At 42.5% G+C, this 27,751-nt stretch overlaps 1 protein-coding gene across 4 annotated transcripts in view; it reads left to right on the forward strand.

Moving 5' to 3' along the window:
* robo3 (roundabout, axon guidance receptor, homolog 3 (Drosophila)) overlaps window positions 1-27,751 on the forward strand; it is a 309,406-nt gene that overhangs the window by 154,867 nt on the left and 126,788 nt on the right. For all 4 annotated transcript variants that reach the window (XM_041174412.1, XM_041174414.1, XM_041174415.1 and 1 more), the window contains 3 exons: window positions 5,297-5,421; window positions 9,170-9,338; window positions 21,523-21,728. In XM_041174412.1, the coding sequence (XP_041030346.1) occupies window positions 5,297-5,421; window positions 9,170-9,338; window positions 21,523-21,728 (500 nt within the window). The remainder of the gene's footprint in view (window positions 1-5,296; window positions 5,422-9,169; window positions 9,339-21,522; window positions 21,729-27,751) is intronic.

The raw sequence follows: 27,751 nt of genomic DNA on the forward strand, positions 1-27,751 counted from the left end.
CTATCCTCTGAGAGAAGAAATTCTTCCTCATCTCTGCCTTAAATGAATGACCTCTTACTCTGAGATTATGTCCTCAGGTCTTAGACTCTCCCACAAGGGGAAACAACCTCTCAGCATCTATCTTATCAAGCTCTCTAAGAATCTTATATGTTTCAATAAGGTCACCTCTCATTCTTCTAAACTCCAATGAGTACAGGCTCAACCTACTCAGCCACTCCTCATAAGAAAATCCCTCCATACCCAGGATCAACCTACTGAACCTTCTCTGGACTGCCCCCAATGCCAGTATATCCTTCCTTAGATAAGGGGACCAAAACTGTCCACAGTATTCTAGGTGCAGTCAAACCAGTGCCTTGTATAATTTTAGCAAGACTTCCCTATTTTTATACTCCATTCCCTTTCAAATAAAGGGAACATTCCATTTGTCTTTCCTATTATTTGCTGAACTTGTATGCTAGCTTTTTGTGATTCTTGCACAAGGACCCCAAATCCCTCAGTGCTGCAGCTTTCTGCAGTCTTTCTCCATTTAAATAACATTCAGCTCCTCTATCCTTCCTGCCAAAGTGCATAACCTCACATTTTCCCGCATTATATCCCATCTGCCAAGTTTTTGCCCAGTCTCTTAACCTGTCTATATCCCTCTGTAGACTCTTTGCGTCATCCTCACCGCTTGCCTTCCCACCTATTTTTGTGTCATCCACAAACTTGGCGATAGTACACTCACTTCCCTCATCCAAGTCATTAATATGTGTTGTAAATAATTGTGGCCCATGCACTGATCCCTGTGGCACTCCTGTTGCCATCCTGAAAATGCCCCCCTTATCCCAACTCTCTTCCTCTATTAGTTAGCCAATCTTCTATCCATGCTAATATACTACCCCCAATAGCACGGACTCATCTTATTAAGTAGTCTTATGTGCGGTACCTTATCGAATGCCTTTTGGAAATCCAAATATATTACATCTACTGGTTCCCCTTTATCTATCCTGCTTGCTACCTCCTCAATAAATTTGTTACCTTCTAATGAATTTGTCAGGCATGATTTCTCCTTCATGAAGCAATGTTGACCATGCTTGATTATATTATGTATTTCTAAATGCTCTGTCATTACATCCTTTTTAATAGACCGTAACATTTTCCCAATTACAGATTTTAAGCTAACTGGCCTATAGATACCTATTTTTGTCTCTCTCCCTTTTTGAATAAGGGTTATACATTGGCAGTTTTCTAATCCTCTGGGACTTTTTCAGAATCTAAGGATTCTTGGAAGATTACTACCAGTGCATCTCGATAGCTACTTCCTTTAATATCCAAGGATGCAACTCATCAGGTCCAGGGGACTTATCAGCCTTTAGCCACACTAGTTTCCCTAATACTTTTTCTCTATTGACTTTTGCCCCATGATTATTTAGTATTTTTGGCATGCTATTCGTGTCTTCTACCGTGAAGACTGATGCAAAGTATTCATTCAACTCCTCTTCCATTTCCTGGCTCCCCATTATTATTTCCTCAGCCTCATTCTCTAAGGGGCCTATGTTCACTTTGGCCTCTCTCTTCCTTTTTATATATTTAAAGAAGATCTTACTGTGTGTTTTTATATTACTTGCTGGTTTACTCTCGAAGTTTATTTTCTCCCTTTTTTTTTGATCACCTTTTGTTGATCTTTAAAACTTCCCCAATCCTCTGGTTTAGCTCTAATCCTTGCCACGTTGTATGTTTTTTCTTTCAAGTTGGTACTATCTTTAACTCCTTTGGTTAACCATGGTTGGTTTATTCCCTTCCTAGAATCCATCTTTCTCACTGGGATATATCTTTGTTGTAAGCCATGAACTATTTTCTTAAAAGTCTGCCATTGTTCATCAGCCATCCTTTCTGCTAAATTCCTTTCCCAGTCCACTTCAGCCAACTCTGGCCTCATTCCTTTGTAATTACCCTTATTGAAGTTTAGCACAGTTGTTTCTGAACCAAGTTTCCCACTCTCAAACTGAATGCTAAATTCTTTCAAGTTATGGTCACTGTTTCCTAAGAGATCTTTTATTCTGAGATCATTTATTAAACCTGCCTCATTACACATTACCAGATCCAAAATAGCCGGATCCCTAATTGGATCCACAACATATTGTTCTCGGAAACTGTCCCGCATACACTCTATGAATTCTTGCTTGTGGCTTCCTCTGTCAATTTGATTTTCCCAATCTACATGAAGGTTAAAGTCACCCATGATTAATGTACTGCCTTTGTTACATGCCCTCATTATCTCCTGATTTGTTCTCTGTCCTACAGTATAGCTACTGTTCAGGTGCCTATAGACTACTCCCACCAGTGTCATCTTCCCCTTGTTATTTCTTACCTCCACCCATATAGATTCTACATCTTCCAATCCAAGATCATTTCTTGCTATCGTACTTATTCCATCTTGTACTAGCAAAGCTACCCCACCACCCTTTCCTTCCTGTCTGTCCTTTCGAAAAATCACATGCCCCTGAATATTTAGTTCCCAGTTTTGATCTTGTAACCATATCTCCAAAGTGGGTATAAGATCATACCCATTAGCCTCTTATTGTGCCATTAATTCAACTATTTTGTTCTGAATACTACTTGCATTTAAATAAAGAGCCATTAATTTTGCCTTTTTACCATTTTTTCCCCCTTTGCCCCTATTGCTGCTGCTTTTTTTATGTTTGTACACTCTGTTCCTTCCTGTCACACTCTAGGTATCATTACCTAAATAGCTGCCCTGCAAGGCTGCCATATCCTTCTGCTTTGTAAGCTTACATATCCCCTGTCCAGAACCTTCCCCCTGTGTATTTAGTTTAATGCCCTCTCTACAGCCCTAGTTATTCAATTCACCAAGACACTGGTCACAGCATGGTTCAAGTGAAGCCCATTCCAGCAGAACAATTCCATTCTACCCCAGTACTGGTGCCAGTGCCCCATGAACTGAAACCCTTTCCTCCCACACCAATCTTTGAGCTACACATTTAACTCCTTGAATTTAATTACCCTATGTCAGTTTGCCTGTGGCTCAGGTAATAATCCCAGATTATTATCTTAGAGGTTCTGCTTTTTAATTTAGCTCCAAACTGTTCAAATTCTTTCAGCGGAACCTCCTTTCTGGTCCTATCAATGTCGTTGGTACCAACATGGACGATGACAATGGGATTCCCCACTCCCCACTCCAAGCTCCTCTCCAGCCCTGAGGAGATGTCCTTAACCCTGGTATCAGGCAGGCAATACAGCCTTCGGGACTCACGCTCACAGACAGCAGCATCTATAATATCTAATTATATTGTCCCCTATCACTACTATGTTCCTATTTCCTCCCCCTACTTGAATGGCTCCCTGTACCACAGTGCCATGGTCAGTTCGTTCATCCTCCCAGCAGTCCCCACTCTCACCCACACAGCTTGCAAGAACCTCATAACTGCTGGGTGATTGCAGGGGCTGAGGCTCCTCGAATGCTACCCCCTGGATCTTCATACCTGCCTCACCTGCAGTCACACCCTCCTGCCCTTGATCACAGACCAAATTTGAGTTACCTAATCTGAGGGGTGTGACCGCCTCCTGGGCCAAAGTGTCCAGGTAACTTTCCCCCTCCCTGATATGGTGTAATGTTTGTACTCAGACTCCAGCTCCTCAACTTGGATCTGAAGTTCCTCGAGCTGCAAATAGTTACTACAGATGTGTTGTCTCTAGATCACCTTGGTGTCCAGCAGCTCCCACATGCTGCAACAGCAACACATCACCCATCCTGCCATCACTATTATATTTAATTTAATTTATTAATTAATTACCCTAGCATCCCTGCTCGTTAAAGTTGAAGAATCTCCCACTCTTTACACTTTGTTGTAATTAATTTTTTTATACACCAGTATCAATCTTGCTCTTAAATTATTTTTAAGAAAGAGAGAAAAGAGACTAGAGACATAAACACAAACTGAAGACCTTACTTTTACTTTAAAGACTAGAAATAATCACTAATCCTACTCACCAATCAGCTGCTTGCCCTGCAATTGCGTCACATTGTGGTTTGTGACGTCACTCTGTTGCTGGTCTCACTGCAGGTCGGCCTCTTGATCCAGGCCTTTTATCCCCTCCCACTCTCTTCTTGCTCACAATGTACTATTTTGAGCCTTAGGAATAGAATAAACTGTAATCACTTGCCAGGTACTCACCAAGTAACCAGCTTTTTCTAATGAAGCAGAACAGGAATCAATTCCTGAAGGCTGAAAATGTTTAGGCACAAGCAACCAAACACCTCTTTTCCTTCCTCCGCTTAACTCCCTGAAGCACTCAACTCCGGCACTCTATACCAAGTAATCACTGTATTTACTATAATATTTCCGTTGTAAAAATATGTGGGCCAGATTTTCCTCTGCTTAAGCTATCACCTGGACAGATGGGTTTGATGAATATCGTACAAGGAGAAATAAATTTCAGATTAAGTCCAGCCCTAGCTTCTGCTCATTAATTTAAATTGATGGTATTGTGGACAGTGTCTGATACAGACAAGCACTTTCCCACTCCCGATTCACTCCAGTACACTCTGCCCAACTGGTTATTTAAACTAAGACTAAAAGGAAAAAAAAACCTGTCCATTTGCTCTTTGGTACTTTTGAATGCTCTGATTGCTGGGAGCCCCAATTAGTTATGGTTAAATTGTGGGTGAATTGGTACGACAATAATGACATATCAAAGGAAACATGTATTCGACCTTGCATACACATAAACACATACAATCACTGACTCAGTTACCTGGATAGAAGTCACACAGGAATTTCTATGGGGTTCTCCCACTTATCCGTCATAACTTCAGTGTAGAAGCGGCAGAATCCCCAAAGTCACAACACTGAGGGCCTGTCTGTAGAGGAGGTCAGTGCAGGTCACTGAGCTCCGACGTGGAAAGATGTCTTTTCTTCCATCAGTGCTGGAAAGCTGTGGCACATTTTCAGTGGAATAATATTTAGTCTCAAAGACAAGTATTTATTAAATGTTCATCAAAGCTTACTCTTTATGACATAAAACTGCTGATAGTGTCTTGGGACATTGACATCAGTATTGATGGCATTCTTAAAAAGAAAAAACTCGAAGGTCAAGAGAGAATTTAATGGTGATTAGGCCTCATTTCTGCTATTTTAATCTGCGTAAAGCCTGAAACTCTTTGAACTCGTGGATTTTTTCAGTATCCTGGGAATGATCTGACTGAAATCTTTACTGGTTGTATAGACTGGGCTTTGTTGCTGGAGTTCCGTGTTTTTTTTAAAGTAATGCTCTTTTCTCTTTATGCTTTCCGCAGTGCCACCACAGATCGTCGTGCGACCTCGGGACCAGATTGTAGCTCAGGGCCGCTCCGTGACCTTCCTCTGTGAGACCAAGGGAAACCCTCCTCCAGCTGTCTTCTGGCAAAAGGAAGGAAGCCAGGTGGGATTTGTCCCAGTTACACTGCCACAGTAACAGAAACCCAAACTCATGTATAGTTCCTAACAAAAAAAGAGTTGGAGATCTTTCCAAGGCGAGTGGCTGGGGGTCGTGCAGACGGAGACTGAACAGGAGAACATGAGATATAATTCAGACCTCTCACCTGGTGGGCTTTGGTGGTTCAATCATTTCAATGCATATTTAAAATATAAATAAAAAGAGAAAATGCTGGAAATACTCAGTGGGTCAGGCAGCTTTTGCAGAAAGTGGAGCCATCAACATTTCAGGTCAAGGCACATAGTCAGAACAGAGTGGCCTGGGGAGAAGTTTCCATCTGCAACTAACCACCCTAACCTGAGCTGGGTGTGATTAATGCTGATGTTGGCCACCCAAAATGGGAGAGTATCCCCCCCACCTCACCAGCACAAAGATCCCTTTTCTTCAATGAACACATAAAATGACAAGTGACATACTTACAAACAGGGCAACTCTTCCCATGAGTTTCTTTGCTTGCAGACGATAAAGGCCCTTTTAAGAGATCCTAAGCTTTAGCGTGCAGAGACTGGTTTCCTGGGCTTTCAAGTGCCTTTCAGGAGCTGTTGGACTTCCACATGAGTGATCCTGTTAAGAATTTGAGTAGAGAAAGTGCCTCGGCAAATACTGTTCTGCAGAGCAGTTACTGTAACTACAAGGCCCTAAGCCCTTGGGGCATGGTCTCTGGGGTTAACTGTTACATTTAGACAATGAAGATATTACAATGTAAAGCTAGCCCAGCTGTCAGATGTATCCTGTTGCTGTTAATAGGATCACTCCCAGTGATTCAATAAAGCATCCTTTAAAGAATAAAATCCAGAGTCTTTTACCCATTTTACTTCTTCAACTTGTCCTGATAATTGACCCTGCTTTAAATACCTCGGAACTTTGACCATGCGCCCTGCTCTTCACTCACGTCTATGATTATTTGAAGCATTAACCATTCGAGGAGCTCGATCCTTCTGGTATTTCTAAATATAGGTTTCATCAGAAAATTATCATCCACATACTTGCATGTAGAGTTCCAAGCCTTGGTCATTCTGTTGTTGGAAGTGGAGCTTTGGAACAAAGGCAGGAATTACCTCTGCACCCTGAACCACTTCGTTCCTGGAGGATGCCTGAAGGTTGATTCATCCCTAAGGTGGAAAGCACCAAAGAGGAGATCATAAGGAAAATGTACATGGACCCATAAGAAGCAATGAAAATATCAGAACAACTTAATGTAATAAAGTAAATAATTAACACAAAATATTGGCCATAACTTAAGAAAAACCCTGTGTTGTGTTTTTTGGTCCCTGCCAGATTCATATCTGATTCACATTCCTGCTCTTCTGAAAATGTTCACATCTTGCTGGGGTATAGTTCCATGGGCACCCAGCTGCCCTCCCACACCTCAGCCAACCAGCCATTGGTCATGCACCAGCCCTGTTATTGGGAAGGGAAAAAGAAGGACTTACATGAGGATCTTTCCCAAAGCATTTTGTATTCAGTGAAATACATCTGAGCAGTAAGCATTATTGCAGTGTAAGAAATGCGACAACCAATATTCACAAAGCAAAGTTCGACAAACAATGAGATAAGCTGTTTTTGTGGTGCTGATTGAGTGATAAATATTGACCAGATCCTGGGGAGATCTTCCCCTGCTCTTCTTCAAAATACTGAGATCTTTGACCTCCACTTGAGAGGGCAGATGAGGCCTCAATTTAACATCTCATCTGAAAGATAGCACCCCAGAATGCAGCACACGCTCAGTACTGTGCTGGACTGTTACCATGGGTTATGTGCTCAGATCTCTGGAGTGAGACGATTTGATAGCTGGAGTGGGGCAGAACCGATCCGATGCTCAGCTCAAGTGTCATCCACATATACTCTTTCTAGCAAAGAAAAATTAGGATCAGCAGCACGGGTTGATTTCTTCTCTCCCACCCACCCTACTTCCCCTCCTCTTTCTGCTAAACTGCTCCTCCTTCACCCTGAGTGAGACCAGCCAAACCAGAGGTTCAACCTGGCATCTACCTGGTGCAGGTGGGGTCCATGAAGTTACCTAGTAAAACCATCTATGGAGCTTGTAGCTGCATCCTCGAGCATTCAATTCTACCTCAACAAGGTTAAATCTGTTGATTACCCTAAATGTAATGTACATTGCAATTTGTTTCATCCTGGAACATTGAACAGTCTGGTTAAAGTAAGAGGGATAACAAAGTGTTTCAGTCAGCTGGAGGGATCGTGCAATCGAGAATAAGGCAGGCGACTGTCAGAAGGATAGATACCTGATAACTTTGACCCTGATAGCTGCCGGGAGCTTAGCTGTTGCTGTGAAGCTTGTTTTAGCAGCAATGGTGTCCATTTTGAATCAGATGGAGTGCCATTGTGCATTTATAAATCTGATAGTCTTCAGGTTTATTTTCTTGGCCTCCAGTGCCTGTCTCTGTTAACATCCAACCTAACTAATTTTCTGTTGATTACAGCCAACTTAACTTGGGGCTGAGGAAAAGAGGTTAGAAACTGAAAATCGTGTTTTGTTGGTGCGTAGCGTTGTATAGGGCTGCAAGTCATTCTTTCAATGTTTAGCAAGTACCCCCTACTTAGTTCTGCCTTTCATGCACTCTATGTTAAACGTTGTGCGGATTGTGGGGTTTTTTTTAGGTAATTTAAGAGCCAGAGTGGAGATGAAGAGAATATAATTTACGTAGCAAATTGTTGTCATCTGGAATGCATTGCCTGGATAGGCGATGGAGGCGGATTAAATAGCAACATTCAAAAGGGAATTGGATAAATACGTGAAGGAGAGTAAATTTCAGGACTGTGGGGGAAGAGCAAGGGAAGTGGGACTAATTGGATAACTCTTACAGCACAGGAACGATGGGCTGAATGGTCTCCTTCTGTGCTGTGCAACTCCATGGGTGGAATTTTATGCTGCCGGGATTTTACGGTTCCCTGAAGTCAATGGACTATCGAATGACTTGCTGCATTTTACAGCCCCGGCCCTGCCACGACAGGGCCACAAAATTCCACCCTATGAAGTAAGAATTAGAAAAATGTCAGACTACATTGGGTTAACTGAACACCCAGCAATACAATTCTAAATGTAATTGCTCTATGCTAGGTGTGGCTCTGGCGAAAGGGGCCATAAGTTTTCTAACTCTGTGCTCATCAGCTCCCAAATTTAACTCCAGTGAAATGAATGAGTAGGAAACTCCATCATTGTGTTTAGTATAATCCCAAGATGAAGTAAGGGTGTTAATAGGTCTGTTTCAGGCAATAAGATAAAAGCAAAATACTGAGGATGCTGGAAAATTGAAACAAAAACAAAAATTGCTGGAAAAATTCATCAAGTCTGGCAGCATCCTTGGAGGGAAAGACGGAGTTAACCCTGTCTTTCCCTCCACAGATGCTGCCAGACCTGCTGAGTTTTTCCAGCAATTTTTGTTTTTGTTTCTGTTACAGGTAACGTTGTGGTGAGGGGCACATGAAGTCTCTTCAACAATGTTCAAGAATTTGGGGTTAAATGAGTTTTCTTATTGCATCTTGATGCCAATGCACAGGATAAACATGGTCAGAACACTGAACTAGTTTGTGGTTGAGCTCTTCGTTTCTTTAGTGTAGTCGAGACTGGAGCGGGACAGATTGTGTTTGTGTATGAAATATGAAATTCAGTTTGCATTGCCAGGGTGCAGTTCTTACTGTAATAAATTATACTTATGTTTCTTTGCTACAGATCCTGCTTTTTCCCAGCCAGCCTCAGCCTTTGGGGCGTTTCTCTGTTTCTCCGAAAGGTGAACTGACAATTACCGACGTCCGGTCAGGCGATTCAGGATATTACATGTGTCAGGCAATCAGTGTGGCTGGCAGCATCCTGTCCAAGGCACTCCTGGAGGTAGAAGATGGTAAGTCCAAGCACATTTGATATCCACTCCCCTGCTGCCTTTGTGCATTGGAATAAATGGATTGATTTTCAACAACAAATCTACAAAGTGAAAGACTGTAATAGTGCATTCACACAACGGTAGCAAAACAGAACTTAGAAATTATTGCACATATTTTAATTGGGAACGCCTTGTAAGTCTACAAACCAAACTAATTCTTTGGTCTCTCTGCTCCGTAATTATACTTCTCTTGAAAGTTAAAAAATTAATTCAGCACTGGGAAGTTGAATCTCAGCAATAAGAAAAACAGAAAATGCTGGAAAAACTCCACAAGTCTGACAGCATCTGTGGAGAGAAAAACAGAGTTGATGTTTTGAGTCCATATCACCCTTTTTCAGAGCTACAGAGAAGTAGAAATGTGATGAAATTTATACTGTTTAAGGTGGGCGGAGCAGGTGAAGCTGGATAGAAGGCCAGCAATAGGTGGTGGCAAAGGAGAGATTGACAAAGATGCCATGAACAAAAGGATAAAGGGAGTATTAATGGCAGTGGTAAGGGCTAAAAAAAGGTGCTGACAGTGGCAAAGGTATGAAAGCAGAATGTGATAATAGATGCCACTGCCACTACTCTTCCAGGAATACCTACCTTGAAGAAGTATTGCTCTTCTCTCTGACAGGATTTCGATTTGTCTCTTTTGCCCTGTTCACCTTCATTGCTTTCCAGTTCCCTCCTGGTGTTTGGCTTGAATCTCAGCAATATCTGGGCAACAATCATTCTGTAGTGAAATAGGTCATGCTGGAGTGCGAGTTAGCGCAGGCTAGATTTCTGCCTGCTAGGGAGGGGTAAGAGCCCAAATTAGACTCCTGATCATCATAAGACAGATTTAAATGAACATAACGTTAAGACATTTTTTTTCCAAGCGGAAGAGTGTGTCTAATTTTTCCACATAGCCCACCCACTAAACCTGGAGTCAGTCAGCGGGGTGGAGTCAAAAATTATTAATCACCTTCAAAGCCTGCTTTAAGCTCCCGCAGTGGCTCAGTGGTCCAGAGGAGCACCCAGTGCACCAGTGTGAAATTTCTATTGCTTTCACCAACGAACACTGACCTCTGTTTGAATAAAGTTTTTGGATCGGTATGAAATTTGCGACGGTTTTGTGTTATGGGCCCATGATCACTAAGAATGGCCTTCAGCAGACAGACTGGGCTGGTTTCAAACTCTGGTTGCAGAAGATGATGGGTTGTTCCTTGAATCGCTATGACATTCCATGCTGCTCCAGGTTGCCTGTTCAGTTCTTATTCCACCATTGACCGTCTAATTTGCTGTCACCAGGGCACAGTTACTGTGTAAATCAAGGTACATTGAAACGTACAGGACTCATTTCTGGAGGAGCTTTAGAAGCTTTCAGAAAACTCAGGCCCCAAAGAGGATGGGCTACCTACACTGTGAGCCATGCTGACAAAAACTAAAGTTTAAAACAGATTTTCTCCTCTTGAATTTCCATCAGAACAACAACTTCTATTTATATACAGCTATTAACTTAGTAAAATATAAGGCGCTTCACAGGAGCATTATCAACCAAACTTTGGCACTGAGCCACATAAGGAGAGATTGTAGCAGGGTGACCAAAAGTTTGGTCAAAGAGGTAGGATTTAAGGAGAGTCTTAAAAGAGGAAAGAGAGGTGGAGAGGTGTCGGAAAGAATTGTGGAGCTGAGAGCATTGGCAGTTGAAGGCATACCCGGCAAAAGAAAATGAGTTAAAAGGAAGGACAGCAGTGGAGTTTCTGACAGCGCTGCTCCTCCAGATACACCGACCATATCAGCTTCAGAAGCTATAATTGATGATGTCGAAATAAATTACCGCACCATTAAAGAAATACAACTGGGTATCAAACAGGATGCGCAGTTCAGAGGAATCACCTGGGTTCCCACAGCCCCATTTTAAAATGTTGTCAGTCTTGTGTCAGCCCGAATGATCTTGGGCTGACTTCCCCTGGCCCTGATAGAATAGTGAAACCCCCCCTGGCATTGTGAATGATGAGCACAGCCTGTGATAGCTGACAGGATGACAGGCCTCCCTTAGACGATCTCTGCCCAGAGTGAGCCACTAACAGTGATTGATTTTTTTTCTCTCTCCCCTTCCTGCAGATTGATGCTGGGAAATTCAATTGAGTGTGAGCTTTCATCGGCCCTGTCGCTGCTCCCAAATCGATGGGGAATAATTTGTGCTGTAAATAATGCAGGAAATAGAATTTGGGGAGAGTGTCTGTGTACTGTGCCCTCTTTCATTTTTACACCTCATCTGGCTTGCACAATAGGAAACACGATTGCTAGTATGTAGCTGCTAATATTACAGGAGGCTTGGGACATCCTTATAAGGCGTAATGTAAATGCAAGTTATTTCTTTATAATTAGCCTAAAGGTTACTGCTAATTAGAATGTTCAAGTTCAAGTTGAAGGCCCAGTGTCATCTTCCAGTGAAACAAGAGATGGCCAATAAGTGCAAGGTTTACTCATTTTACCTGCAAATATTTTCTTCACCCTTCACCATTCAGACTCCCATATGAAGAACATATGCTCCAGTATAATGGGCAGTCTACTGGAGGAGCTATGGAATGAGCTATGAGTTGCTGTCGGTGGTGTGGAAAGGAAAGAAAGTCTGAAAGAAAGTCAAGAGTGAATTTTAAAGGTTACATTCATAGAAGCATAAATGATGAAATGTAAGGAGTCAACGTGCAAATCTTCTGAGCAGTTGAAACATGGGTTTCATAGCTGGGGGAGCAGGCCCTGTTTCTGAAATCTTTCTCCTTGAAGGTTGTATAAAATACAGTGTGAGTGACATGTGCTGTGCTGAAAATCAGCACCTTTGATGCTTCATCCTGAGCCATTTCCTTGGCTCATCTTTTTCAATGGCGGTTTGTCATTGCCTTCGCTTATTACGAAGCAGGGCGAGGAGGCCCCAACACTGCCTCAGCCAGCACGGGAATGGAACCCCCACTGTTAGCGTTATTCTGAAACACAAGCTAGCCAAACAGCCAACTGATCTGACTTGTCCCCATGGGATACAGACCTGGCCTACATTTCAAACTTAGCTTTTATTACAATTCATACATGGTGGCTGTTTTTGACTTATAACATGAACCTCGGCTTCATTCTGCCTCTTGTAAATAAATCAACAGATCATATTCTAGTGTGTTGGGCTACCATGGTGATTGAGGCATTCATGTGCAAGCACCCTAATTTCAAGCACAAGCTTTAGCTACCAGAGCAAACTCTCTCCGTCAAACTGTGCTCTGCTTGTTTCATGAGCATCACGAGTCACAACTCTCACACAACTGGGGAGGAACGTCAGTGAATCGACCCAGTGAGTGGGTGGTCACGGCCTCAATTTCAAGGCTGGGACAGGAACCAGATCTCTCTCAAAGTAGCATTTATATTGACAGTGTGACTGAGTCACCAACCAGTGCCTGTCAGATAGTCATCTTATTATTTGATATGATTGTCGAGTATCAACATTTAAGATGCAAATATCCTCTCTTTTTAAAAAAAATTTTTTTTTCGGGAAATGGAAGTTGCTAGCAAGGCCAGCATTTATTATTGACCCTAGTTGCCCTTGAAAAGCTGCTGGTGAGCCACCTTCTTGAACTGCTGCAGTCTGTGGGTTAGGGGGGAGAATTTTCTCCCCGTCGGGCGGGTGGTTTGGGGGGCGGTCACGTAGCCAATTGCCACCTGAGATTGGCTGCACCCTGCCATTTTGCATGGACGTGCCAATTAAGATCCGCCCAGTGTGACGCGCACCAGGAAGCGCTTACCTGTGCGGGCGGGGGGAGGAGAGAGAGTCGGGGCCTGAGCTCTTTCGTTCTTGCGGGCAAAAGAGCGCAGAAACCTCCCTGAGGTGCGGAGCCGCCTCAGGGAGATTAGTTTAATAACAAAACATCACAAAAAAGAAGTAATAAAATTACTCAGGTGTGTCTCCTCATTGTCACATGAGCTAGGACATGTTTAGAAATTTTCAGAACACATTTTATTTAATTAATAAACACTTCATGAAACCTCATCCCTCCCGTGGATGAGGTTTCATGAGAAATACGAAGGCCGCCTGGGCTCTTCGCCTGCCCACCAACCCTAAGGTTGGACTGACAACCCTGACAATCAGTTTAATTAGTTAATTAATGGCCTTAACAGGCCTTTGACAGTTCGGCGAATGTGCAGCCGACTCCGGCGCGTGCCCGCCGAACTGAGGATGGGAATGACACGTGGTGACGTCTGGACGCACATCAGAACGGAAGACTCAGGGAGTTTCAGGATTTAGAATCAGTGATGATGAAGGGACAGTGATAGATGTCCAAGTCAGGATGGTGTGCGGATTAGAGGCAAACATGTAGTTGATGGTTTTCCCATGCGCCTTTATCCTTTTCAGCAGTAGGTTTGAGTGGTACTGTGGAAGAAGCCTTGGTGAGTTGCTGCAGTATACCCTGAAGGTCACAGTGCACTGATGCTGGAGGGAGTGGATGTTTCGTACACGCTCGTTCCTCTTCCTTACACTCTCACTTTATTGAAATCAGCACTTGCTGCGCATTCATAGCCTAAGTCATTCTCTCATAAGGTTTCGAAGTTGTAGAGTCCCATCACTCCCTTCAGCCTCTTCCTCATGTTACTACTTTCAAACATTTGAAACACCAGCCTGGCAGCACTCCACCCTCACCACCATCTTTCCTACTATTTTCAAATGTAATTGTTTGGTTCACTTTAATTCTTGACCTTTATCCTTTCACCTTAGATTCTCATTCTGTTTAAAAGAAAAAGCCCAAAACAAAATGCCAACAAGCCTGCACTAGCAGATTGCGCTTGTGGAAGAAGCTGTTCTTCCGGTGAGAGTAGGGGGCAGAGTTTAGAAATCATGTTCAGGAATATGTTGGCCATTCCCTTGGTCTAGCTATGATCGTAATATCCCTGCTCTATTGTTATGTTTACTGAGCCCAGCAGTGCAATCTTCCTTAACTACAATGTTCAAAATGTAGCTTATCCCAATGAGAGTCTTTTGAGGTCATTGAGTGCACCATTGACTATATATTGGTCTCTGCAATAACATCAACTACTGGTATGTCTGACCTCTAGAGGTTTAGTCTGGCACCTCCTTGTGCCCTTCCCGTACCCTCTGTTACACAGCTAATAATTCAGTTTTATCTTAGTCTAGTAATAAGTAATAATTTATCTTTTAAAAAGGTCTATTTATCAAATACAGTGGCGTGAAACATAACTGTTACTGGAGCCTATTAAGGGCCAAGTTAATCTTGTTATTTCTTGACTACCCTGCAGTTTAATGCCCGCTCGTTTTGCAGTTTCGCTGGCCTGAAATCAATTTGACACTTACTCCATCTCATTTCTCACCATGTCACTGCTCACCGCTGTACAATCAATTTCCATTGATTGCAACTAAATCTCTCCCAGAAGGATCCCACTGTGGGGCCCTTTCAGGAATTGAGGCCTTTCAGTTTTCAACCAGGCCGGAGTCTTGAATTTTTCAGGTAATCCTTGTCAAGTAGCACATGTGGCAGTTTAAGTTGCTATTGGCTTTCTGTCTTTGACTGGGGCCTTCTGAGGATATCCTTGTGGCACCCGCTGTAGAGGCCTTCTGTTGAAGGTCTTCAAAGGAATCCTTCCCTGTAAATAAAGAGAAATGGGAATGGCAGAACAAAGGTTTTCTTAAAGAACAACCACCTGACTGCAGGTGGCTCCTGGTGTCTCAGAAGATCACAAAATGTACTCACTGAAAGGTTAATATTTATGCCGTGTGGAAATCAAAGATCGCCCTCTCTGAAGAAACATAAAAGTGATTTTTTTTTGAAAGAGATGGACAGAGTTTTTGCATTTATGTTGCACCTTTCACAACGTCAGGACATCCCAAGGTGCTTTACATCCAGTGAAGCACTTTTGAAGTATGGTCACTGTTGTAATGCAAGGCATTCAATGAGTCTGTATGCTAGCTCTATGGTTCTGAGCCAGAGAGACCAGGAGAGTTTGAGGTTCTAACCCTGAGCTGTACTGAATTGGCTGGTCTCAGCAGGGCAGCTGTTGGGGATTCTAGAATTGATTTTGTCAACCAAGGGTAGGGTGGACAGGTGTTTGTGGAGGGAGGAGGGGATGTGAAATGTGTCTCTATGTTCTTACAGATTTCCCATTCATTATCGGTGAGGCTATTGAATTTGGTTGAAGGGATAAAGTATCTAGCAACAAGTGCAATAAGGTTGTTAATACCCCCAAATGAAAAAAAGATTATGGGGGAGTGCAGAATTAAAGCACATCATATCTTTCCTCCCAACTCTCATAACTCCACAATGAGGAATAACAGGAATAACATACAAAAAAAAGAGACTGAAGGATACAGGGGCTGCATGGAACACTCAAAGTTAAGAAGCCAGAGTAACCACAATGACTTGGCTCCATTGTGAGCACTCATTCCTCTGGGTCAGGAGGGTGTAAATTTGAGCCCCACATCAAAGGCATAATCCAGGATGAAACTTCAGTGTAGTAATGAGGGAGTCTTGCACAGTTAGAGGTTTTGTTCAAGACAGCAATTTAAGGTCTTGTCTTGGAGGTGATGGCATAGTGGTATTGTCACTGGACTAGTAATCCAGAGGACCCAGGGTATTGCAGATGGTGAGATTTGAATTCAATAAAAATCTGACGATGACCACAAAACCATTGCCGATTGTCATAAAAATCCATCTAGTCCACTAATGTAATATAGGGAAGGAAATGTGCTGTTCTTATCTGGCCTGGCCTACATGTGACTCCAGATCCACAGCAATGTGGTTGACTCTTAAATGCACATTGGCAATTAGGGATGGGCAATAAATGCTGGCCTAGCCAGCAACGCCTACATCCTATGAACGAATAAAAAACAAATACAGGTGGAACTGAAGAAAAGTAGATAGTTCACCCAGTATCCTGGGCTACCTTCCTCTTGCAACCAGCACTATCAGAAAAACAGATTAACTGGGAATTGTGTTGCTGGGAGGATGTTAAGGCCACAGACTGCCCATATTTGCCTATATAACAAGAGTCACTGCTCTTCAAACAGCTATTCATTGTGTGAGGATATTTATAATGTTTATATGATGTTTACACTCAGGAACTTCTTACAGCTTTGTTTCTCCTAAGCTTTAATGATATTGTCATGTGGAACCAAAAGCCTCACCAGAACGATACCTGAACTCCAAGAGTTAAATTAGGAGGAGAGATCACACACACTAAGATTATGTTTCTTGGAATTTAGAAAGGTTAAGCGCTGATTGGCCAAAGTTTTCAAGATATTAAGGAGAACATGTTAGGTAGAGAGAAACTGGTTGGGGAGTCTAGGTCTAATGGACATAGTGTAAACGTTAGAGCCAGATCTTTCAGGGTGAACTTAGGAAACACTTCAGCACAATGGGTGGTAGATGTTTAGAATTCTCTTCCACAAAATGGCAATTTATGCTAGCTCAATTGTTAATTTTAAATCTGATGTTGATAAATTTTTGTTGCCACAAGTCTAAAGGATATGAGGCACAGGTGGGTACATGGAGTTAGGTCACAGATCAGCCATAATCTCATTGAATGGTGGAATAAGCCCTCGGGGCTATATGGTCTACTCCTGTTCCTATGTTCTTGGTTGCCTATTTTTATGAGGTGTTTGCATTTCATTTAGACAAGAAAACAACTGTCAAGAAGTGACCATTAATTGCCTTAGAAATGCAAGTTGTTGTAATAATTTGTGTCAGAATCACTGTTGATGAATTGCTCAGCATAGTGTGACTGTAGTCTGGACACCCTTGTGAATGTGGTTGGTGTTAAATTGACTGGTCCTGTCTATCCTGTCTACCCCCTAAACTGGTTGTGGCATAGCGACATAACAGGAACTGTTACCCCTGCCACTTGGACGGACGTGAATGGAGATAGGCCTAGCTGGATAAGGGATGTAGTTGGCAATCTGCTGGAAAGTAATTCTAGGCTGAAGTTGGGTACAATTTGGGTACAATTTATTCTCATTTAGTATATAATAAAAAACACACACAATCAGTTTAATTTTTGTTTGAGTGTATCAGAATTAAGGAGTGATAGCGCTAGGCAATTAAACATTTCTGACACCCTGCGGTCAATTTTTAACCTTCCCCACACAGGGGTAACTGGAAAGGTGGGCAGTTCAAAGTGAGCAGGTTACTCCAATGGCAAACCTTTCTCACCATTTTAACCTGCAAGGTCCTGCAGGCACATGAGGTGCCCCTCTAAAGCAAGCAGGGATGGGAAGGATGGTTGATGGGAGGTGGGGATGGCAGGACTGAGGCCATCATTAATTTATACAAATTATGATCCTATTATATCATAGCCCATATTTCTTTTTAACCTGGTCTGGTGCGGAGAAACCGTTCTATAGTTCTAGCCTCCATCTTACAAAAAGGTGAAAGTTCTGTAGTAGGTGGAAAGAAAGATTTACAAGGATGATACCAGAACTGAAAGGTTGCAAATATCAAGAAAGACGGAACAGACTTTCGTTTCTCTAGAAACGAAAAGGATTAATGACCTAAAATTCTTTAGAATTATGAAAGGGTTTGATTGGGTAGGCGTAGAGAAAATGTTTCCATTTGTGAGGGAGTCAAAAATTGGGGAACTTAAATGTAAAATTGTCGATTAATCAACCCAATAAGGAATCCGGGAGAAATCACATTACTTAGATAATAGTTAGAAGGGCAGAGGTGATGATGTAGTAGCAATCCAGAGACCCAGGCTAATGATAGGTATTTGGTGCAATTTGAATTCTATTAATAAATAAATCAGGAATTGAAAGCTAGTCTCAGTAATGGTGACCATGAAACTATCATTGATCATCATAAAAACCCATCTGGTTCACTAATGCCCTTTAGGGAAGGAAATCTGCTGTCCTTACCTGGTCTGGCCTACATGTGACTCCAGACCCACAGCCCTCTGAAATGGCCTACAAGGCACTCAGTTCAAGGGTCGGTTAGTGATGGGTAACAAATGCTGGCCTTGCCAGCGATACTCACATCCCATAAAAGAATGAATTTTAAAAATGTGGAATTCAAAAGCACAAGGAGTAACTGAGGTGTGCAGCATAGCTTCATATAAGGGAAAGCTAGATAGGGGGTAAGGAATAAGAGATTGCGTGGGGATGGTTAGATGAAAAATGCTGGGAGCCACTGAATCATCGGACTGAATGGACTGTAATTCTATATAAGAGTAACGAGGGCCTCTCTGAGGTCAGTGTGAAAATATCCTTAATGGGACCAGGATGAGCCTCACAAAAGGCCTTACAAGGAGATTTTCAGTCTGCTCTGCCTAAAGTTCACCACCACCCCCTCCCCACCACCATTACTGTGAGACTATGCCAGACAGCTCTCCCTGAGGCTTAGTGAGACCAGGCCAGACACCTCTCCCTGGGGCTTACCCTGAGACAGCAAGTCTATCCATTAGTGTCAGAAGCTACCAACCCCACAGACTTCCTTTCCCACCTACTGGCCAGCTGCTTTGTTCACCTTTTTCGGCAGGTGCCAGTGAATCTTGGCAATTAAGACACTCTGGGTCCTGAAATTTAGGCCACTGAACTATATCACAATCGCTCCAGGACCGCCAATCCAAAGTGCACTCGGAATTAAAATTGGCACCGCAGCCCAATGAGGTCTGTAATGGTTTCTCCCAGGTCAAGTTTAGTATGATACAGAGTAAAGCTTCCCTTACTCTGACACAACAATACCCATCAGCCCTGCCTACACCAACGCAACAGTTTGGGTCCTTGCACTTTGCTGCATGCTGTTGTGGGTTTAGTGGTGATTGAAGCCGAGGTTTTGTAACTCTTTCGAGTATAAACATGTTTCCATCTGTTTCAGATGAAGTTACTTTGTTTCATAGTTTGCCATTGTGAGATTTGAACTCTTGATCTTGGGGTTACAAACCCAGTACCATAACTACTTGGCTATTTAGGCCAAGCCGCCGAGGTTTTGTAACTCTTTCGAGTCCGCCGAGATTTTGTAGCTCTTTCGAGTACAAACCCGTTTCCATCTGTTTCAGATGAAGTTACATTGTTTCATAGTTTGCCATTGTGAGATTTGAACTCACAAACCCAGTACCATAACCACTTGGCTATTTAGGCCAAGCCCGAGGTTTTGTAACTCTTTAAAGTACAAACCCGTTTCCATCTGTTTCAGATGAAGTTACATTGTTTCATAGTTTGCCATTGTGAGATTTGAACTCTTGATCTTGGGGTCTCGAGGTTTTGTAAGCTGACTGGAAGCGAGCCTGCAGTTAACTCATTTCACCTGCAGCGGACCCTTTTCCAGCCAGGGCTAGATTTGAAGCCAGGCTCCCAAAGGAAAAGAAAGTGTGTAACCCAGGACCACCCATTTCCTAAAAGGACCCACCACCCTCCAGAGAGACACTCGAGCTGCACATATATATCTGCCACTCACTGAAAACAGGCTGGTATCTGCACTGTGAGTGGGGAGAGATCAGAAAAGAGAGAAGGGGCTATTTTTATCCCCAGTTTTTTGTTTTATTGGACTACATCAGCAGTCCAAGTGTCCAGCCACAAGCGTCAGCCCTGACAGTAAGCCCTGGTAGGCTATACGACTGTAGGAACCATCACAGCTGAGCCTGATCCTGTCCTTATTTAGGATCTGCACTTTCCACCAAAATCTACTCGATGAGGCAGGGACCCAGCTGAAATGTTTACTCTGCTTATCCCAGGGTAATTGTAACCTCAAACCCAAATGCAAGCAGATTCAGCTAAATCAGCACAGACTAGGGCCTGAACACGGAAACTAATTGGTCAGCACCACCAATGACTGGTGGAATAAAGCATCAAGGCACTCTGGTAAAATAATTTAGTAACTGGGATATAATGAGGAGCAATTGGAGTCTCATATTAATTCTTAAATAAAATGACCTGGTGCAAAGCCCCAATGTATTTGACATTTAGACTTGTACTGAAGCAGCTTAATTAAAACTGGAACAAGGAACTTAACATATCTTACATAAAACAGATTAAAGGCGCATTTGAATTAAAACATATGTGCCAAGCCCGAAGACTGCTTATAAAATTGGTAACTTATTAAAGTGTCTATGCCTAAAATTTAGATACGATTGATGTCGGTCTAATTGGAGACATTTACTGACACTTCAACTGCCTATGGAAACAAGTCATATATTATGAGCAGCAAATTAATGTTCACCATTAATTGACTTTTTTAATTATTGCATGGGGGGTGGGGTCACACTGTCTTACCATGTGAAAGGGATCAAGTCTCTGCCTGTGGCTGTGTGACGGGAACAGGGGAAGACACCAATCCATCTCCCAAGCTTTTCAACCAATTGTGAAAAGTCGATTTGAAGAGTCAACACTCAGAGCAGCACAGCTGAGAACAGTCAATCAGCTTCACTACGATCCTGTCAGGCTGTCCTGTCTGTTTAGTGTTGCCTTGGGCTGACAAGCTGAAGCTACTAGCTACACTATTAGTTTGTCAAACAATCCTTTCATCGTGTAATGCACTATTCCAACAACACTGCTGCTCCTTCATGACTCACTCTACACTGTTCACCTGTATCATGTGGAATAGACTGGTACAGCTCCCCTGTGTTACACACCATTCAGTGAGTGCAGTTCCCCTGTCTAAAGCATTGTTCTATCCATTATATCTCCCTGTGTGACACACTGATCAGTCCACATCCTTGTGTAACACACTGTCCAGCACAGCTCACCCTGTCCAGTACACACAGCTCCCTGTATAACACATTGTTCAGTGTACACAGTTCCCTGTGTCACAAACTGTTCAGTACACACAGCTCCCTGTGTAACACATTGTTCAGTGTACACAGTTCCCTGTGTCACAAACTGTTCAGTACACACAGCTCCCTGTGTAACACACTGTTTAGTCTATACACCTCCCTGTGTAAAATACTGTACACTCCCTTTAGACAGTGTAATGCACTCCTCATTTTGAACACAGGTTCCTTGTCTAATCATTGTTCTGTCCATTATATCCACATGATACACTGTACGGCACATATATCTCCCTGGGTAGCACACTGTATAGTATACACATGTCGCTGTGTAACATATTGTTCAGTCTGTACAGCTCTCTGTGTACCACACATTTATTAACACCAGCTTTATAAATGCTTTGTCTTCACTTGTCTCCTTCTTGTGTCCCAGTCTCTTCAGATCGGATACCACCCATCATTCGCCAGGGACCCGCTAACCAGACACTCGCCGTTGATTCCACAGCGCAGCTTCAGTGTCATGTGATTGGGAATCCTCTTCCTAGCGTGCACTGGCTAAAGGATGGGCAGAGGATCCTGGGTAATGACCCTCGCATTAGCATGCTGGATAATGGGACACTCCAAATTACCAGTGTAAAGGTAGGACCTGGACACTGTCAGCACTTAATCAGCCTTTGGGGAACATCATGGGTTTTCTTTCATCATTCCCAATTCTTGGGAAATTGTTAGCGTAATGTTTTGTCTGCTATTCACTTTCTATACTTCAAAGTGAACACTACAAAGGCACAAAAGGGCTCTTTTTATGGAATGGCACCTGAGCTAATCAGAACCTCATATTCTGCATTTTAAAACTAAAAGATGGAAAATTTCAGCAAACCTGTCTATGATTTCACAATATGTGCTCCTAGTCATTAGGAATGTGCTCCTGGAGCCACACATTCATAAATTGGCTCTTAGATGTCAAGCCCAGGAGGTGAAAGTAGTCACTGATCTATCAAAGTATGAAGAATTAAAACTGTAAAACTGTATGGCTGTCTGTCAAATTTTGAAAACGCTTACATAACAAAATTCCAGCAGGTTGTTAGGCGTTTAAATGATTCCTATCCTTATACTCTTATAGCCCTTTTCATATCCTATTTTATTCAACTGTTTTTTGATCATTTTCATTAAAAAACCTCCACTTTTTATCTATAATTCCACAGATGATTGTCTTGCTCCCTATGCTGATATTATTCATAGTTGAGGGTGCTAAGTCATGTCAGAGCTCTACTCACACCTGAGTTAGCAGGCAACATGGACAATCTAGCAACTCTCCAAAATGGCCAATGCCTCAGCTAAAGATCAGCAAAGCATAGTTAGAATCATGGAATCATAGAATAGTTACAGTATTGCTAAGAAAAGAGACATGTTGAAGCTTTTCATCTTGCACTGATCAGGACACTTCGCAAGAACACCAATATAAGGGCAAAACAACAATTTATACAGTATGAAAAGAAAGTGCTGATTGGTTGGCAAGTGGACTGCGATTGGTAGAGGCGTTGCTATGGCAAGTGCACCAGTGATGGTGACTGACAGTTAACTGCCAAGCATTATTTGAAATTTAAATCAGGCAGCTTGACCCTGATTGATCAAGGCATTGCCCTGAGGAATGGGTCAGTGAATGGCTGCTGCTTATTTTGTTACACCACAGAAGGAGGCTATTTCTTCCATGCCAGCTCTTTGCAGGAGCAACTCAGCGAGTCCCACTCCCCCACCCTTTCCCCCGAGCTCTGCGACTTTTTTCTCTTTGGATAATTATCCAATTCTCTTCTGAAAACCACAATTGAATCTTCACCATATTCTCAGGCAGTGTATTCCAGATTCTAACCACTCGCTGCATAAAAAAAAGTTTTATCTTATGTTACCTTTGGTTCTTTTGCCAGTCACCTTAAATCGGTGTCCTTTGGTTCTTGACCCTTCTGCCAAGGGGAAATTGTTCCTCCCCATTTACTCTGCTCAGATCCCTCATGATTTTGAACACTTCTAAGAATTCTCTTCAACTTTCTCCTCTTTAAGGAACAACACCAGCTTCTCCAATCTATCCCCATAACTAAAGTTGTCTAGGTGTGCCTCTTTACCATTGTACAACCCCTCATGGTTGCCCACAACAAAGTTCCCAGAAAGGACCTTTTCTAGATCTTGCAACACTGGAAGGATATGGCGAATAAGAGGACTGGCTGTGGAAAGTAGTCTCTAGTTGTGTATTGTGGTGGGGAGGGGGATTCTGACTGTGGAGAGTATGGAGATTGGTTGTGGGGTGTGGGGTTTCTGATTGTGGAGAGTGCAGGCACTGGCTGTGGAGTGTAGGGGTTTCTGATTGTGGAGCTTATGGATACTGATTGTAAGGTGTGGGGGTTCTGACTGTGAAGCTTATGAACACTGGTTGTAGAGAGTATAAGCACTGTAAATGATACTGCCGGGCCACATTTATTGTCTATTCCGAGTTTCCCTGAGAAGGTGGTGATGGACCTTCTCCTTGTTGTGGTTGTGGTGAAAATGTTACAATAATGCTGTTAGGTAGAAAACTCCAGGATGTTGACCCAAGGAAAGTGAAGGATTTGTAAAATATGCCACCCCTAAAATGGTGTGCTTGACTTGGAGGGGTATTTGCATGTTCCCATGATACTATCCAAATCCTAGTGTAGGCTAGCAAAGGCTTATTCATTATTGGAGGAGTTAAATCCCTGGAATATCCATGGACTGTTGGGCACATGTCAGGATCACAGATTGTTTATTTTCACTGATATTATGAGTATCAGCAATGTCATCCTCAACTCTGAGTCAGATGGCTTTGGGTTCAAATCCCATTCCATAGACTTGGGCACAAAATCCAGGAAAGCATGCCTGTGCAGTGCTGAAGGTGTGCTTCACTGCTTTTCGTTATACTTGACAGCAGGCACTTTGATGTTAATCTTGATCATGTGCGATTTAAAATTGAGAAATAATCTGACTTGCTGTAATAGGGGGAGTTTAAATTTGTCTGGATGGATAAACTGAGATAGGCTTTCTTTATCTGTAACTATCTTTATCTGTAACTATCTTTATCTGTAACTTTATCTGTAACTATCGTCTGATGTGGCATAACAAAAAAATTAATTTTAATTATGTGATATTCAGCATCCAATTGAGCTTCATCCTTATTATGTAAGCCTGTCTTTTCAAGTGTGTAGAATAACTCCATGTACCTATCATTCTCTAGGTTAACATTACAGGGTGTGGGGGATTAGTATGTGCGATTTCTATGCAAGCATTAATTGTTACTTTTATAAAAATAGCACACAAAGGAATGCACTATTAGTGTATTATGTGATGACCCACTTATTTTTATGAACACAGGTTACCCCCAAAAGTATATCCTATGTCCCCTATAAGATGGAGTGGACCTTTACTAGCTCAATATCTTGACCCAGGGATCAATAAGACAATCATTGCTGTTGTTTGCTGGTTCATTTGGAATGCATCATATGTTTCTTGTTGTTTTCACTGACCAAATGGAACATGCATACAATCAAACTGAACTCCATGTACAAACTAACAGGTTATTTACCTGAGACAGAGTAATAATCAGCATGGTGTACAGTATTCAAGGTAATCTATCAATTTTGTTCTCCTTTCTGATTATATAGGTGCCTTTCTTTCCCTGAGCAATTTTTCGACATGCATTAATTGAGACTTGGAAATGAATGGTCATTTATACAGTGAACAATTGTCACACAGTCACACTACTTCAAGTTTCTTCAAACCAAAGCAAATTACTGTAGATGCTGGAGATCTGAAATAAAAACAGTAAATGCAGGAAACACTCAGCAGGTCAGGCAGCATCTGAGAAGAGGGAAACAAAGTTAGTGTTTCAGTCTGATGACCTCTCCCCAGCATGACAGGAAGTTCAAGGTGCAGCAGGATTTAAGCACATTTAGAGGCAGGGAAAGGGGGAGAGTGGGAAAAGAACAGAGGGAAGGCGTGTGAGAGGGTGGAAGACAGGAGAGATTAATTGACAAAAGAGATAATGGTGCAAGGCAAAAGGGGTGATAATGGGACAAATAAAGAAATGAAAGATGTGATGAGCAGAGGTGCAAGTGTAAATAGAAATGGCAGAAATGGAAATGAGAAGGTTGCTGACCTACAAAATGGGAGCAGTGGTAATGATCAGAAACTGTTGAACTTAATGTTACATTTGGAAGACTGTAAAGCGCCTAACTAAAGGATGAGGCGCTGTTCCTCGAGCTTCTGTTGAGCTTCATTAGCACAGAGTAGGAGGCTGAGGGCAGAGATGTCAGATTGAGAGTGGAATGGGGAATTAAAATTACACAATAAAAGCAGTTTCTTCAGCAGCTACAAATTGTAAATTGACTCACTGGAGTTTCAGATAAACCTGCAATTGGAAGCTCCTGGCCACAGAACGTTCATCAGAGGAACGGCAAGAAATCAGTGGCTCAGTCCACAGACACCCAAATCAGTCAAATCTGTCCTCTGCATGTTAATCACCTAGAATGTTTTAGAATTGAATGGGATGTCTTGCTTCCATAATCGGTGCAATGGCTGGTAATTAACAGTCAGCCATCAAAGATACTGTTTACCCAATAATCCCCTTAGATTCTGCATTCAATCTACATTAGCATATTAAACTACCCTTTGTTTTGATAAGATACAGTCACAGGAATCCCAACACTATTCATTTCCAATTGTTTGATAGAAAGCAAGACTTGACTGCAAATTAATTAACCTTCGCTTGCCAGATCAGGAGAGTGTAGCACTGTGCCAAGGCAGTTCACAGGAACCATGGGTAGCACTGCGAACATTTCTTTCATTCATTCATGGGATGAGTGAGTTGCTGGCAAGGCCAGCGTTTATTGCCCATCTCTAAATGCCCTTGAGAAGGGGTTGGGGGTGAGCTGCTGCCTTGTACCGCAGCTGTCTTTGCGGTGAAGGTACTCCCACAGTGTTGTTAGGTAGGATATTCCAGGATATTGATCCAGCAACAATGAAGGAGCAGTGATATATTTCCAAGTCAGAACAAAAACAGAATTACCTGGAAAAATTCAGCAGGTCTGGCAGCATCGGCAGAGAAGAAAAGAGTTGACGTTTCAAGTCCTCATGACCCTTCAACAGAACTGAGTGAATATCCTAATATGCAGTCAGTTCTGTTGAAGGGTCATGAGGACTCGAAACATCAACTCTTTTCTTCTCCGCCAATGCAACTAGACCTGCTGAGTTTTTCGATATAATTCTGTTTTTGTTTTGGATTTCCAGCATCCGCAGTTTTTTGTTTTTATTTCCAAGTCAGGTTGTCTGGTGGCTTAAGGAGGAGCTCGGAAATGATGATGTTCCTATGCACATGCTCCCCTTGCCCTTCTCCATGGAGAGGCTGTGTGTTTGGGAGCTTCTGTTAAAAATGATCTGAGGCTGCATCAAATTCAATGTGAGGGAGATTGTAAAACTTATTTCCGTTCAGCCCTTGTCTGCGACAGAAGTTGATTTTTAAATAAATGAACCTTTGATACTGGCAACAGGTGAACATCAGGAGATAGGAGGCCTCAGCCTGATAGAATTAGGGGGCACGAAGAGCAGGATTAGAAACACAATGGGCAGAATTTTCTGTTTTGGAGACTAAGTGCAGGAGGCCAATTGCTGCTTAAGGAACTCATATCAATACCTACTTTATCACGATTTCCCAGGAATACTCCAAAATGTCACACATTGATAGAAATAACTTTTATTATGTGGCCTCTTTCACAACCTCAGGATGCCCCAAAGTGCATCACAGCCATGAAAGTACTTTTGAAGTACAGTCAATGTTACAATATAGGAAATGCAGCACCAGTTTGTACACAGAAAGCTCCCAGAATAACCAATGGATTAATTAGTGGATATTGACTGGGAGATGAGCCTAGCAGGAAAGACAGTGGAACAGCAATGGCAGGAGTTTCTGAGAGTAATTTGGGAGACACAGCAAAAATTCATCCCTAGGAAGAAGAAGCATACTAAAGGGAGGCCGAGGCAACCATGGCTGACAAGGGAAGTTAGGGACAGCATAAAAGCTAAAGAGAAAGCATATGATGCGGCGAAGAGCAGTGGGAAACCAGGGGATTGGGAAGCCTACAAAGACCAGCAGAGGACTACTAAAAAAGAAATGAGAGAGAAGATTAAGTATGAGGGTAAGCTAGCCAGTAATATAAAAGATGATTACAAGAGTTTTTTGAATATATAAGAGAGAGGCAAAAGTGGACATTGGGCCGCTGGAAAATGACGCTGGAGAAGTAGTAGTGGAGAACAAAGAAATAGCAGAGGAACTGAATAGGTACTTTGCGTCAGTCTTCATGGTGGAAGACACAAGTAACATCCCCAAAGTTCAAGAGAGTCGGGGAGCAGAGATGAGTATGGTGGCCATTACCAAGGAGAAGGTGCTAGGAAAACAGAAAGGTCTGAAGGTGGATAAATCACCTGGGCCAGATGGATTACACCCCAGAGTTCTGAAGGAGATAGCTGAAGAGATAGTGGAGGCATTAGTGTGATCTTTCAGGAATCATTGGAGTCAGGGACGGTCCAAGAGGACTGGAAAATTGCTAATGTAACCCCCTTGTTTAAGAAGGGAGTGAGGCAAAAGATGGGAAATTACAGGCCGA

The sequence above is a fragment of the Carcharodon carcharias genome, chromosome 25, assembly GCF_017639515.1.
Source record: "Carcharodon carcharias isolate sCarCar2 chromosome 25, sCarCar2.pri, whole genome shotgun sequence".
Lineage (NCBI taxonomy): Eukaryota > Metazoa > Chordata > Chondrichthyes > Lamniformes > Lamnidae > Carcharodon > Carcharodon carcharias.